A 15,278-nucleotide genomic window follows, 5' to 3' on the forward strand; every position below is an offset into this window, starting at 1 on the left:
TCACATGACCCTTGCAGTCCAGGAATGTCACATGGGCATTGTGTTTTACCCCTTTCTGTGTGTCTGTGCCAGTCCATTCCTATTCAGCAGGGCCATACTCATATGAATACATTTGAACTTTTATGTGTAAACTGCTGCATGTAATGCATGTTAGTAGAATTGGTGTTAATGTCAATAGGGGTTATGAAATGTGAAATGTTTCAAGTCTTAAATATACTCCATTGCTGAAGCAGTTTAATAATGGCTATTATTTAAGATCAAGCAATTGTGTTGATTGCTAAGCCTTACTTTGGCTGGGTGAAAATTATTTAGAGTCTCGTGAGAAAATACAAAATATTCTGTCAATGTCACTTTTTATTGTCTGACATGGACATGTATTGTTTAAAGATTTTGACATTCAATGTAAAATACAATTTATTACATGATCTTACTAAATGTTGTTATAAATGCAATTTAATTTTGCATACTTGTAATTTAAGTAATAGAAATCTACAGAATATTTATAAACATGTGCCTCGCTGTGGAAAAATGAAACTTAATACATGTGCATAAAGTTTTGTCCCAGATTAGCGTGTGCAATCCACACAGGCCAAGTCAGAAAATAAACCTACCGTCGCTGTCGTTCTCAAACCTGGTAGCTCCAAAATTTTCAATTTGTTTTTCGTCTTTTTCGAATATATGAAACCTGGCGCGTGTTTTGGGCTATATCTCGTAGCTCTACGTCAATTAGAGCCCTTGAAAAAGCCAAATGATGAAATGTTGTAACTTGATTGTTGGCTTTTGTGTCTGGCGAAAAGTCGTAGCGATTATTGCTACGTCTTTTCACCTATAGGTACATCATTTCGTTTGGACAACTTTGACAAAAACATTTTTATATTTGCAGCTACTAGGTCTCCTATGAGGATGAATTGCCGTACCTCATAAAAATGACAAAACTGTGGTGACGAAATATTGTAGCTACCATTTCTGAATATCAGTATGACTTAACAGTATGACTTACGCGTCTACGGCTTATACCGTATTTTGCAGCTTCATTTGTTTGGTATTTTTTACAGAATTTCACTTTCTAAAATATTGTTATAAAAAAATGTGACGTTTTTTTTCTCTCTCCTGAAAAATTGGCATATTGTTGGTACAAGGTTTGAGAACGACAGCAAGGCTATACTGAATTTTCTTTTAGAAGAGACTTTATTAAAACAAAAAAATCTATAAAAGTGGAAAGTGTAGTCCCCGATTACCCTGTGGTGACTGCGCATGCTTATCTAGGACGACACTTCACACGTGCATCAAGCCCCGATTTTTCAAGAGTGACACTCAATTTTAGTACCTGGTAGGGTTGGGTGTATCTGGCGGACATGATGACTGGGTCAAACCTCTCGCACTGCGTAGCATAGCTGTCATAGGCAGGTACTGCAGAGTGCCGGGACAAGACTGAAATAAAAGGAGAACAAAACGTCTCACACACATATTTAAGTCAATATTCTGACTGAACTTTGATTTTGTTCACAATTTTGTAGACGAGATCATCATGCTCAATTTGGTACTCACAGATTTGTATCCCCTGCCAGAGATGGAGGGATATAACATTGTTCTTGTGAGTCCTTCCCTCTGTCTGTCTGTCACATTTTTTTTTAGGGCTATATCTCAGAAACTATATAAGATATCAACATGAAACTTCATAGGTGTATGTACAAGAACCATAACTTTCTTTAATATAAGTTATTGCCCTTTTTTTGTATGATGAAATTTTTCAGGCTATATCTCAGATACCATGCAATATTTCAACATGAAACTTTAAAGGTGTATTGATATAAATGAGGAGAAGTGCCATGCTCAAGAACCATAACCATTCACTTTCTTAAATAATAGTTATTGCCCTTTGTTGTTTTTTTATGATTTAACTTTTCTGGGCTATATCTCAGATATGATTCAACATGAAACTTCATGGATGTGTAGAAATCAATTAGAAAAAGTGCCATGCACAAGAACCATAACCCAGCACTTTCCTAACTAAGACTTATTTCCCTTTGTTGTTTTTGTATGATGTAACTTTTTAAGGCTATATTTCAGAAACGCTACAAGATCTCAACATGAAACTTCATGGGTGTGAAGATATGAGGAGAATAGCAATTCATAAAAACAATTACCCTATACATAAATATTACATATTAATTATTAACCCACACTTAATGATTATACTGTATATCAAGGGCTCGAAGTAATAGATATGGACTGTCTGCCTAGCGATTGGGAGGTTAAAGGTTCTAACCCCACTATGGGAACCTTTTTTTAGATCATCTCCAATGATACCAAGTACTTGCCTAGGCCCAGAAAATTTCCCTGCGCATCAAAGGACCTTGAATTAACTTAGAGGAAATGTAACCTTTTATGAGACAGTATGCCACATGCAAGAACAACTTACTTTTAGGTTTAAATCATAAATTCAGCACTTTATTATAAATGCAGTGTTTCACAGCTGTAAACTGTTGTAAAGTAAATTACTAATTCTTTGTACATAATAGCGTAAGTCAGTTGTGTCAAGGTAAATACCAATTATTCCATTTTTGATTACAACAAGCAATAACCATCCTACCAGCAAATTTAGGCCCTACATAATGTCCCCCTAATCAATTCCAAGCAATTACCACCACTGATTATATTCTGTCTGCGCCACAAATTCTCATAGCCTGCTCCAACATAAGATGCAGCTGAAACCATAGGATCTTCACCTAATTTGGTGGACATCTGTGATGTACAGCATCCTGTAAGACTGGTTTTGCAGCTAAGCAATCAACTTAACCATCCTTGTATGCTCAGTAACAGTGCCCTATGTTGATCTTGGATAAATGAGATGGAAACACTTTACTTCACAAAAATCAAAGTGCTGAAGGCACTGACGTAGGCCAATCTGACGGCCACATAAAATGCAAACACCAATATAATTACTTATAATTAATTGTTTTCAATTGTGATATTGTGCAAGATTCACACAAATTCCGCTTATTCTTTCAAAGAAGAAACTTAGTTCAAACATGGGATATCTTTAAAAAGGTATTCAAACTATATACTGACTTTGAGATAAAGTTACACAAATTACATTTTTGAATAGTTAGTGAAAAACAAAGGTTTAAATTGTTGTTTTTTGTCACTTGTTTTTTGCATATTCACCACCTGAAGTGTGTGTTATTAAGTGCTCATAATATATTCAAACCATGCGTAAATGTTCGCAAATAAAAATGATTACATCATATGTGGCCTCCTATGGCTTATTAGGATTTCATTTTTTCACTATCAAAATATATGGAATTTTAAAATTTGATTAACACGCAGTTTTCTTTTGACACATTCAAATCACACTTTTAGAGCTGCAGCACGCAAAAGTTGATCTTATGGAGTTTTGGCCAGCGAAGCTCAAGCCCAGTCTGTGCAAATGTGCACTGGTGAGGAGCTGAGCTGTACGCTATAAATCGCACAAGGTTTTGTGGTCTCATTAAGTATCTCCTGACCAGACTGCGAGATGCGTAGGCTGGACTATAGTTATGCTGGATGCATATGAAATAAGACCCTTTTTCGCATTACCTCGGTCTTTAAAAACCTTTTTGTTTCTTATAAATGAAACACCTAAGCACAATACTTGTCCCTTAAACAACAAAAAAAAGTCAATCTGTGTTATTTATATCAAACTGGCACATTTTGGTAGCCTATTCAGTCTTTCAAGAACAATTTCCATAACGACTGAGTACGACAAATATTTGTGGTTTGATAATTAAATGATTTCCGTCTTATCAAGACACTACACTATTTGGGTAGTTTTTGTTTTCTCATCTTGAAAGCTAAACTTTGTTATAAATGTTTATCAATAGTCTTTTATGTCTTCCCCTGACAATTTAGTGACTGATTGCCAAGTCAAAATGCAAAGATTGCCATCAATGCAAAACGCTGGTTTTAATATGAATATAAGTAATAATGCTTTCAAGTCCGAATGCTTTTAATTGGAGGCCATTTATTTGATTTTGTGTGTGTGGTCCTGATATAATTTGTTTTTAACTTACAGAAAATACCTTAAATTCATAAAATCCCTTATAGCTGAGGCTATTTTAAGTTTTTCGGTTTAAGTTAATATTGCTTAATTGTTGAATATTATATTATTTGTAAGCAGATTACATTGAATTTCACATTGGACAAACAATCTAAGATTTTTATGTAAGCACATTCCTTTAGCAAATTTAGGACTTCCAGAATCACCCTCATCAATTCCAAGATATTCCAATGATGTGTTCTCTCTATAAGCCTCTAGATTACCGTGGCCTGCTCAAATATTAAAGCAGCTGACACCACAGGATCCTTGCCTAATTTGGTGGACATTTGTCATGCACAACAGTGTCTGATGTTTCATCAAAAGATTTATCATGGAGCTATAATTATGGTGGTAATTTGACTTCACAAAATTATGCCTAATATTTTGATAATACCGCGGTCAAAAAGGTTTTCTCTCCTGCTTTTTGGCAATTTGTAACCAGAACATTATTGAGAAGTTAATTTTGATCATATCCAGTATATACATATACATTATATAAAAAAACACCATACAGAGAACACCTGATACTATAGGAACCTCGCCTAATTAGGTAGCCATGTGTAATGCACTGGCGTTACTGTTTGCTTAGCTGTACGACCTGTTTTACAGCTAAGCAATCAATGTTACTGTCCTATGCTAAATTACTGCATTTATCATGGAAAATGGGGTGACATTTGGCATCACAGACTGCTGCCTATTTTTTGTGATGAAACTGAAGTGAAAAGGTTTCTTTTTGTTTTTGGGACAATGTGATATGAGAAAATTATTGATGTGTTGCTTCAAATTGTTATCATTTTTGAAGATACTCTTTTTTTTCAATTATTGTGGTAAAGAATGTGGAATTAAATAAATGGATTTGACACTTTGTTATTTCTAGCTTTTATTTTGCCATTGGGGATGACGTCCAAATAATCATGTTAATATGTTGTATGTAGTGTTACATGTTGACTTTTCTTTAATTACTGAATAACTTATTGGTATACATGTGAACCTTGAGTAAAGCAAAAGCAAAACAACCATAGTTTAATGTGGCTTGCAAAGTTCACTGAGCAAAATGTAAAGTGTAAATGACCTTGGAATATAGTATGACATGCAGTTGCTACATTTTCGGATTCTTTCAATTCTGTGCTTTTAACGTCATGCATAGCGCCTTTTCTGCACTGAAGTCATATTGCCACTATTTTTTTGCCCACACTGAAACTTGTTATGAAAACAACAAAACATTCTTCAATCGTCATTATCATTGTAGGAAGTAAAACTGATTGATGGGACGTTACAAATTAGTACTGACTTAATTGGCCAAATTAGGCATCATTATAAAGGAATCCCTTATTTAGACCATACAAAGACCTTGATGTTTGACCTTGTTCCAATAATTCTACAATCTTCATTATCATTTCAGGAAGTGAAACTGATTGATGGGAGATATAGTAGGTGATACATTATTATGTAGTGTCTTGATTGGCATATGTGAGCATCACAGGCATCTCATATTTTGGACCATACAAAAGACATCTTTGACCTATTTGTACTAAGATTTTCCTTACAACAATTTCTATCTTTGATACAAAGCCATAATTATCTGAGGTAGGGAGACATAGATGGATAAAAATGCATTTAGTTTTTTTCCTTTTTACATCACAATCAGAGACTTTGTTTGAAGACTTATCTATTGCTAAATGATAATGTAATCAGTCATCGTGAAAACCCGTTGCTAAAATGCAAGATGGTCAGTCTTACTGTCCAGTTATGTTTGCTACCAAAGGTTGTAACCCATTTGAAGTTTTCACAACAGAGTTATTTCATGGTATTTCCAGAAATTAACTTAAATTGTGTCAAATATTGTAATAACCGTCAGTAGCACAGTGAAGCATCAATAAATTTCGAGAATGTGAACAGATGTCTCGAGTTGTCACCGAATGACATCTGACGAAACTATTGAAAGATGTGTGGCATGTATGATTTTACACATGTGAAAAACGTGATTCCAAGATTGCGGACAAAAAACAAGGAATTACGGTGCTCAGCGAAAATGGCAAATTACAATCAAATTAAAAACGGACATCATACAATTTAAATGGATTTATTAAAAATGTTTGTCATTCAACGATGGAGAATGTCACAGTACATATGTGTTGTAAATTGGAGTTCAGTCTGCTCAGACTGTAACTAGCGAAGAAAAAAAATGAACAAAATGATTGAAAAATTGAAAAAGACAAGCATGGTTTGATTGATATGTTAGTGGATCTGTTTATAACCAGATCCATGTGCATATTTTACTTTCTTCCGTTTGTCAGTCTATACTGTTTACTGCAATGGCACGGCAAGATATTGAAAGGTAAACATAATAAGTATATTCATAAATCTTAGTTAAATACATCAATAAAACTCATGTATGTATTTTTAAAGGTGTAAATATTTTCCCCAAACTGACATTAACAAGCTTAATTTATTTCCCCAAATCAAGCTTTTCGCGCTATTTTTTGCCCTTTCTTAAAGGGATCTTTTCACGTTTTGGTAAATTGACAAAATTGAAAAAAGTTGTTTCAGATTCGTAAGTTTTCGTTTTAGTTATGATATTTGTGAGGAAACAGTAATACTGAACATTAACCATGCTCTAATATAGCCATTATATGCATCTTTTGACGATTTTAAAACCTAAAAATTATAAAGCGTTGCAACGCGAAACGATTGAATAATTTGGAGAGTTCTGTTTTTGTCGTTAAATTTTGTGAAACTACGAAGATTGCTTATATAAGATATAAAATACGTCAAGCATGTGTACTCGGCGGAATAGCTCAGTAGGCTAAAGCGTTTTTACTTCAGGACTCTGGCAGGACTCCAAGGGTCACTGGTTCGAAACCTACTCCGGGTAATGTTCTTTTCCTTTTTTTATTTTTTTTCTTGATTTTTTAATGGAGCTTTTACGATCCAATGTTTACATTTATCAATATAAAGCATTTAATGAATAAGTTAAAAAAATGCCAAAATCTGTGAAAAGGCCCCTTTAAATCAACAATGTGTTACATTTACCTTTTAAAAATGCTGTTCTGGGTAAAACACTTATAATTGAGGCCTGTGAAATTTACAAGGCCTGTAAAATCTTTCTCCTTGTAGGTCAGTCTGGCCTGTAAATTGTGACAGTCTTTCGCCATGTCTGTTGTAACACTGTTCAAGACATGAACAATGGCTTTTGATTTGAAATGAAGACCTAACTATCAACTTAAATAATGTAATAAAATGGTTTCAGTTATCAATAACAAGGCTTTACCAGCAATATGTTTACAACAAAACAGAATTTGATTATTGTCATAATTGCCCTCAAACAATTATTTTGCTCCTGGGAAGAAGGTAAAATTGCATTTTCAAACAGAATAAAATTAATGCGATACAGCGGAAATGGCAATGACTTGTATGTGCCATATAGGGACATTACTACTGAACTCTCATTTAATTTTGTCCAATTACATTTTATTATTGCAATAACCCAGGAAAAGACTTGCGTTACATGACGCTGGCATGGGTTGAAAGCTTATTGGGCACGTTTGTTAGGACAAAATTAACTCTGTCATGTCCACTACATTAAGGAAAAGCAATCAAAATCACATTTATTATGGTCAAGTGGATGAACCTCATTCTCTTCTCACAGGAGACTGGTCAGAGAAAAAAGCTGCCTTTATTAGTGACCATCTGTATGTGTGCCATCCAAGGTATCTATTTTCTGCTGAACATTTTTTTTTTTATTCCCGAGTAACCAGAGAGTTCCCCCCCCCCCCCCCCGCCCTACGGTCTGTGAGTCACTTTGTCCGTCTGTGTGTCCAAAATCTGGATCAAGGGGTAACCCCAAAAGTACTTCAGCTTGGCTAAGGAAACTTGGTATGTGGCTATAGTGCAATATGGGGAATAAGCGTTTGATTTCTTTTTTTTCAGCAGATAAAAATTGTGGTTTCTATAGTTACAGATAATATAGCTACAGGATTAATTGACCACCTAAAATCTGCATCATGCTATAACTCAAAAAGTTTGTAACTTAGGTTGATAAAAATGGTATGTGAGTAGCCATGTTAGGAATATGCATGCTATTTCAGCTTTGTTCTTTTTTCTGTCTGTCCATCCATCAGAAAAATCTGGATCCTGCAATAGCTAAACTAGTACTGAAGCCAGGTAAATGAAACTCTGTATGTGAATAAAGAGCCCTATTGGTCATTTGCATGTTATTTCAGTTTTGTTCACCTGTCCGTCTGTGACTTTCCATCCAAAAATTCTCAATCCTGCAATAACTCAAAAAGTGCTTTAGTCTACTTTGATCAAACTTGGTGTAAGGTCATAGGGCCATATCAGCTGTGTGCATGTCATTTCTGTTTTTTTCATTAAACACAAATTGTCATTGCTTTGGTAACAGAAATAAATTAAAACTAGAATCTTGACTGTGTGACAACTCAAACATTACTTATCCAAAATTCAATGGGTCATTGAATCAGGTCAACACATGCAGTGTTACAGTCTCGCTTTAAAAAAACTTTGAACAATATTTAAAAAATATGCACCGGACAAATGAGACATTGTATTTGGAGCAGCCTGAACTACTGGCTACCTTGCAAGGTCAAAAGCCAAAATACAGGGTTTAGTGTCAATAAAGGGCTTCTCCATTCTATAACCTGACTACATGGAACGGTTTAAAAAAAAGTATACTTTAATGAAATTGTGTGATGCACACAAGTTATATATGATTACCACTTTTAAGACTTTGATAATGCATTTGTAATATTGCGTAGAAGAAAAAAAATTGAGTATGTGGATATAAAAAATTCAGTGTCATTTGTCTGGTGTTATCATATAATGTTTGTTTTGATGAGATACATTCTGTGTCCTTGTTTTTTTATACTCGACTTATTATTCCAAATAAAGGAATTAGTTGTAACAAGAAATATCCTTAAAAAAATATATGGCGTTGATTGTGGTTGGAGTTTATGGAAGGTAAAGATTTAAATGAATGAGATCAAGAAAAGCTAATGTCTTTTTCTGTGCATTTTTTAGCTGCATCAAACGGCTTATTTTACATTATTACATATTGCTGGTCATAAACCTATAGATACAAAACAGAAAACCAAAGTCAACCGGCCACACGCGAAGTCTCCGTACATATTTTAAATATGTATAGGCGCGTTCTTCGAACAAACCTGTTTGAGTGGTTTATCAGGCATTGCTACGTGTATTTGATTCGATTATTAACAATAACAGTATCAAGAATCATCGCACTCATACTTAATACATTAGTCATATGATGCAATAATACATTAGTAAATATGATGGAATAATTCTTGTTAATTAATTAAAAATAATATTTATCATGTTATTGTTGAAAACACATTAAGAATCTATTATTGACATGCCATAAAATAATATCGCTGGATATCTTCATTGACCATCTTTCTGGTAAAGATAATTCCAGTTCACCTCAGTTCACCAAGTTCACGCTATAGCGTCTTTTTATATTACTATTATGTTACCGACCGCGAACTCCGATCAGCACATATGGACCTGTATATAAACTCTGACATTCAAACACACTAACCGCGAACTGACCCCTTATCCCTCGCGGGTTGCATTAAAGTGAGGCATCGCTTCCACTGCTCTTTATACTTTTACATATAACATGTTGACAGGAATATGGAAGTCAGTACTAAATATGAGAACATGGCCTTTAAGTACACAACGTTCTCGCGCAGAAAATCCTCTGAAAATAAAAAGTGCACGCACAAACTGTATTGATGTTGAGATTGAGTGTAAAACTGTTATATCTATTAAGCCCTTTAATTAGAGATAAAACTGTTTCATGCTGAACACGCAGTAAAACAGTGTTACAAAGACGCGGACATGTTTTCAATGTTCTAGTGGTATTATCAAATCAGCCAATGCAGTCAATGAAGTGTTTTCATCTGTACTTGGCCGCGGGAAGTTTTATTTGAATTATATTGGACGCTAACAAAGGTCAGGCTAAGGTGAAAAGCTGGCGTATACAGCTAACGCCGAAAAATTTAGGGAGATTTTAATATTAACTTGCCACAATTCACACAGATTTTAGAGCTCCAAAGTGCTTTGAAATTGAAAATCAAGTCATAAAGACATAAGTTATTATTTTCTTGGAGCTGTTAGATATATTTCTATCTTAAGTGTAATTGCTCTCTATGGAAGGTTTTGAGTACCAAATTACTTGCTGTCAAGTTGTAAATGCATAGTAAAAATATTTATATTCTTTTAAATATGAACCTAGTTCTAGAAAAAAACAGGTATAATGCATGTGTTTAAAGTGTCATGCATGATTAGCCTGTGCATACTGCACAAGCTAATCATGGATGACTTGTTTTTGCTGACATGGTATTTTTCATTTAAAGGACATCTCTTCTGATTGAAATTCCGTTTAGGTGGAAAGTGTTAACCCTGATTAGCCCGTGCAGACTGCACAGACTTATCAGAGAGGGCATTTTATGCACACCCATTAAACCCCATTTTCACAAAACCAGGCTCATATAATATAAATTGATTGGTTGGATTCTGGATATATTTTGGCCAAAACAATTCTATGTTGAAAACTGAAGCACTTATTATTTTTCTTATGGAAATCAATCAATTGACTCTGCATGTATGTAATTATAATACAATATACTCAAGAGTCTCATTTTCAAGCAAACATGTCCTCTGCAGACTATCTGGTACAACACTTTACACACATGCATTAAGCACCGTTTTCACATAGCACAGCTCATATACCATGTTGATACAAATTATGTTGATGAGCACAATTTTACTTATAACATAATATAGCTCTGAAATACCCCTGGGGGGTAACTTCCTATATATGGGTTGTGTTTTTGGCCTAAAATTATACATATGGGTATAGCTTTGAGCATCTAAGTTTAGATATGGGTATTGAAATAAGAAATTTCCTTGTATATAAATGCATATAGATTTGAAAGTATCAGTATCAAAAAGTTTAAAAATGCTTAATCGAACTCTAGATTTTGTAAATAAAGATATGCTATTTTGAAAAAATAAAATGTTCATATACATATATAAACATATAATACAATTTAAATAAGTATACTGTATTGATATGATAGAGATTACAATTATTATCCCCACGCTTTTCGGAGAAAAAGTGGGGATATTGTGGTTATCTCCGTGTTCCGTCCTGGCCACCTGCTCCTCCTACACTATTAGCACTAGAACCTTGAAACTTATACACATGGTAGATATGAGCATATGTGCGACGGTGCACTATTTGGAATTTTGATTTGACCCCTGGGTCAAAAGTTATGGGGGTTGGGATGGTTCCGGGTCAGAGATTTTCCTGTGACCCCGTTTCCAAAAAAGGCTCATAACTACTGTGTCCCTTCAGATATTGCTTTCATATTTGGTATTCATGTGTATCTAGACAACACCTATCCATGCGCATACAATTTTTTAGCTAGGCGTTTTCGGAGAGGTATTGTCATAGCCAGCTTGTCGTGTCGTCCGCCGTCTGACGTCCGCGTCGTGCTAAAACCTAAACATTAGCTCTAAAATCAAAGTGCTTCCACCTACAGCTTTGAAACATCATATGTAGATGCACCTTGATGAGTTCTACGAGCCACACCCATTTTGGTGTCACTAGGTCAAAGGTCAAGGTCACTGTGACCTCTATAAAAAATTATTCTGACAAGCTTTCATTTATTCAAAACTGCACCTCAGCCGAGCGTGGCACCCGTTATGCGGTGCTCTTGTTACCCCTGTGACCTTGACCTTGAACTTTGGGTTAGTTTTCAGGTTTCGAAATCTGCGACTGCAATTCGAAAAAGGCTCATAGCTACTGTGTCCCTTTAGATATTGCTTTCATATTTGGTATGCATGTGTATCTGGACAACACCTTTCCATGCGCATAAAAATTTTGAACCCTGTGACCTTGACCTTGAATTTGCGGTCAGTTTTCAGGTTTAGAAATCTGCGACCGCGATTCGAAAAAGGCTCATAACTACTGTGTCCCTTCAGATATTGCTTTCATATTTGGTATGCATGTGTATCTAGACAACACCTATCCATGCGCATACAATTTGTGACCCCTGTGACCTTGACCTTGAACTTTGGGTCAGTTTTCAGGTTTCGTAATCTGCGACCGCGATTCAAAAAAGGCTCATAACTACTATGTACCTTCAGATATTGCATTTATATTTGGTATGCATGTGTATCTGGACAACACCTTTCCATGCGCATAAAAAGTTTAACCACTGTGACCTTGACCTTGAACTTGGGGTCAGTTTTCAGGTTTCAAAATCTGCGACCGCGTTTCGAATAAGGCTCATACCTGCTGTGTCTCTTCAGATATTGCTTTCATATTTGGTATGCATGTGTATATGGACAACACCTTTCCATGCGCATACAATTTTTGACCCCTGTGACCTTGACCTTGAACTTAAGGTCAGTATTGGGTTTCGAAATCTGCGACCGCTATTCAAAAAAGGCTCATACCTGCTGTGTACCTTTAGATATTGCTCTTAAGTATAAAATAGTTTTAAGTATGTAACATATGAATTCCATGTCAGTGTATTGTATGATGTATTACATAATTATATAAATAGGATTTACATTTGTGAAAACAGCTACAATGTCAAGGTAACACAGTACGCCCATTGTTATTCCCCGCCATAGGCAGAGGGATATTGTTTTGGCGTTGTCCATCCATCTTTCCGTCCGTACGGCACTTTTGTGTCCGGAGCCATATCTTGGAAGTGCTTTGGCAGATTTCATTGAAACTTGGTATGAGTATATATATGGATAAGAGGATGATGCACGCCTTATGGCATTGTACACCAACTGTTAAGAACGGAGTTATGGTCCTTTGTATCTTGAAAAAATTATTTTTTGTGTCCGGAGCCATATCTTGGAAGTGCTTAGGCGGATTTCATTGAGACATGGTATGAGTATATATATGGATAAGAGGATGATGCACGCCAAATGGCATTGTACGCCATTGGATAATAACGGAGTTATGGCCCTTTGTATTTAAAAAAATGCTTTTTTGTGTGTCCGGAGCCATATCTTGTAAGTGCTTTGACGGATTTCATTGAAACTTGGTAGGAGTATATATATGGATAAGAGGATGATGCATGTTGGCGTTGTCCATTCGTCCAGACAAATTTTTGTGTACAGAAGTATATTGGCAGGGGATATCAATTCAACGAATTTGCTTGTTTAAAACAGTTTTTATCACTTTGCTAGCAAATGGAATATTATAAATAAATATCAAATGCCCTTTTGATGGATAAAGTTGTCATATTAATAGGCTCATTTCTAGTTAACCCAGTAGCTCAGTATCACATTGAAAATCATATTGAATGCACAAATTCCCTAATGGGTTTCAATAGATTGTCAAAAAGTACATTTTCTCAAGGCGATTCCCAAATATTGTTGCATGTCAGAGCCAGATATTGAATTTTTGTCAAAAGAAAAGATGTTAATATTGCTGTTTGACGTTGATCTGTTATGTAACATGTAAGATAATGTATTGGAGTTTTATATGACAATGATAAAACATTTAAGAGTGCCAGGAGCCATTGGCTTTACAAATAATCTAAACTGTCAATTCACTGCAGTATTTCGTCCCATTCCTCCTTAGAAGAAGGCTGCATATAGCAATCTAGCTGTCCATCTGTACGAATTTCCGATGTAGTCCACAAATCTTGTTTCAGCCCTTACTTTGTCAATGATTAATGGATTTTAAAATAACTTATTAAAAATGTAAACTATTGTAAGACAACATTTTTGTAACACCAGTCTCCCTACCTCAAAGGTCAAGGTCACACTTAGAGGTCAAAATCCATTTTAGGCTAAAAAAATTGAAGCAGCTGATAACATAAGGGCCTTGCCTGTTTTGGTGGCCATTTGATAATGAGGCAATAAGGTGTAAATTAACTTAAATTTACAAAACTGTGCCAAATATTTTTATGATAGTATTGTGGAATGGTCGTCTGTTCTGTTTTGAGGGCAGACACACATATACAAAGTTATATCTTAAGTATTCCACTTGCCACGATTTTATTTGTATAAAAACTTATGGACTATTCGTTTAAGTATTAACATCCTTTTAGGTTTCAGGGTGGTTTATGTCTTTATATGTTCATTATCATCATAGTCATCACAAGCTCAAGTATTGATTGCAGATGGCAAAATAGGATCCTCACCTTATTTGGTGGCCATTTGTCATGAACGCATGTTGCTGCTTGCGTGGCTATGTAAGACCAATGTTACAGCTAAGCTATCGATGTTGTTGTCCTCCAGTGCTCATTTACTGTGCCAAGTGTGTAATCAAAGAAATGATCATGGAGAAAAGGGGAGACAACATATAATGTAACAAACTACAGTCTCATATTTTTTACAAAATTGAGATGAAAATGTTTTGTTTCCTTCTTGAGACAATATGTTACCACACTCTTACTTTAAAATGTGTTAATTATATATTTTACTGTCATATCTGTTTTGTTTCTATCATCATGATACAGATAACAAAATTGATAATTGATCTCAACAGTTACTTAGATTTGTTTGCCATTGGGGATGACTCTCAAATAATCATATTCATTTATATGATACATTATGTGTGCTTTTTGTTTTGACAGATTAGCTTATAAGTATGTATGATAAAATACAGTAAAACACCTGCAAAACAACCATGATTTTTTGCTTGCAAAGTTGGATTAATTTACGAACTCAATCACATATACACATAACCTTGAAAATTTAGTTAGACTGTTGGTGCATTTTTTATTCATTTAAAATTCTGTCCTTTCAACAGCATTGTCATCTTTTGTCATAAAGAGATATTGCCAATACTTTTATCCCTGATACTTACACTCCTTTTGAACACAACTCTGACAGTACATTGGTCGTTATAATTGCAGGAGGTGAAACTGATTGATGAGAGATGACGCATTAGGACTGTCTTGATTGGCCAATTTGAGCATCATGGAAATCTACTTTTTTTGCCTTACAAAAGACATCATTTGACCTTGTTTCAATAATACTACAATCACCAATTCAGGAAGTGAAACTGATTGATGGGAGTTGAGGGAGTTGAAAATTTGTACTGTCTTGATTAGCATAATTGGAATCATAGTTTAGACCTTGATACAAAATAAATCAATTGACCTTGTTCTGATAATATTTT

General features: G+C 34.9%; 1 protein-coding gene across 1 annotated transcript in view; it reads right to left on the reverse strand.

Annotated features, from left to right (window-relative positions):
• The window catches only part of LOC127856606 (uncharacterized), an 86,692-nt gene that overhangs the window by 14,853 nt on the left and 56,561 nt on the right, over positions 1-15,278 (reverse strand). Inside the window, exon 5 of the mRNA XM_052392915.1 lies at positions 1,328-1,431. Within this exon, the coding sequence (XP_052248875.1) occupies positions 1,328-1,431 (104 nt within the window). The remainder of the gene's footprint in view (positions 1-1,327; positions 1,432-15,278) is intronic.

The sequence above is a fragment of the Dreissena polymorpha genome, chromosome 13, assembly GCF_020536995.1.
Source record: "Dreissena polymorpha isolate Duluth1 chromosome 13, UMN_Dpol_1.0, whole genome shotgun sequence".
NCBI classification, from domain to species: Eukaryota; Metazoa; Mollusca; class Bivalvia; order Myida; family Dreissenidae; genus Dreissena; species Dreissena polymorpha.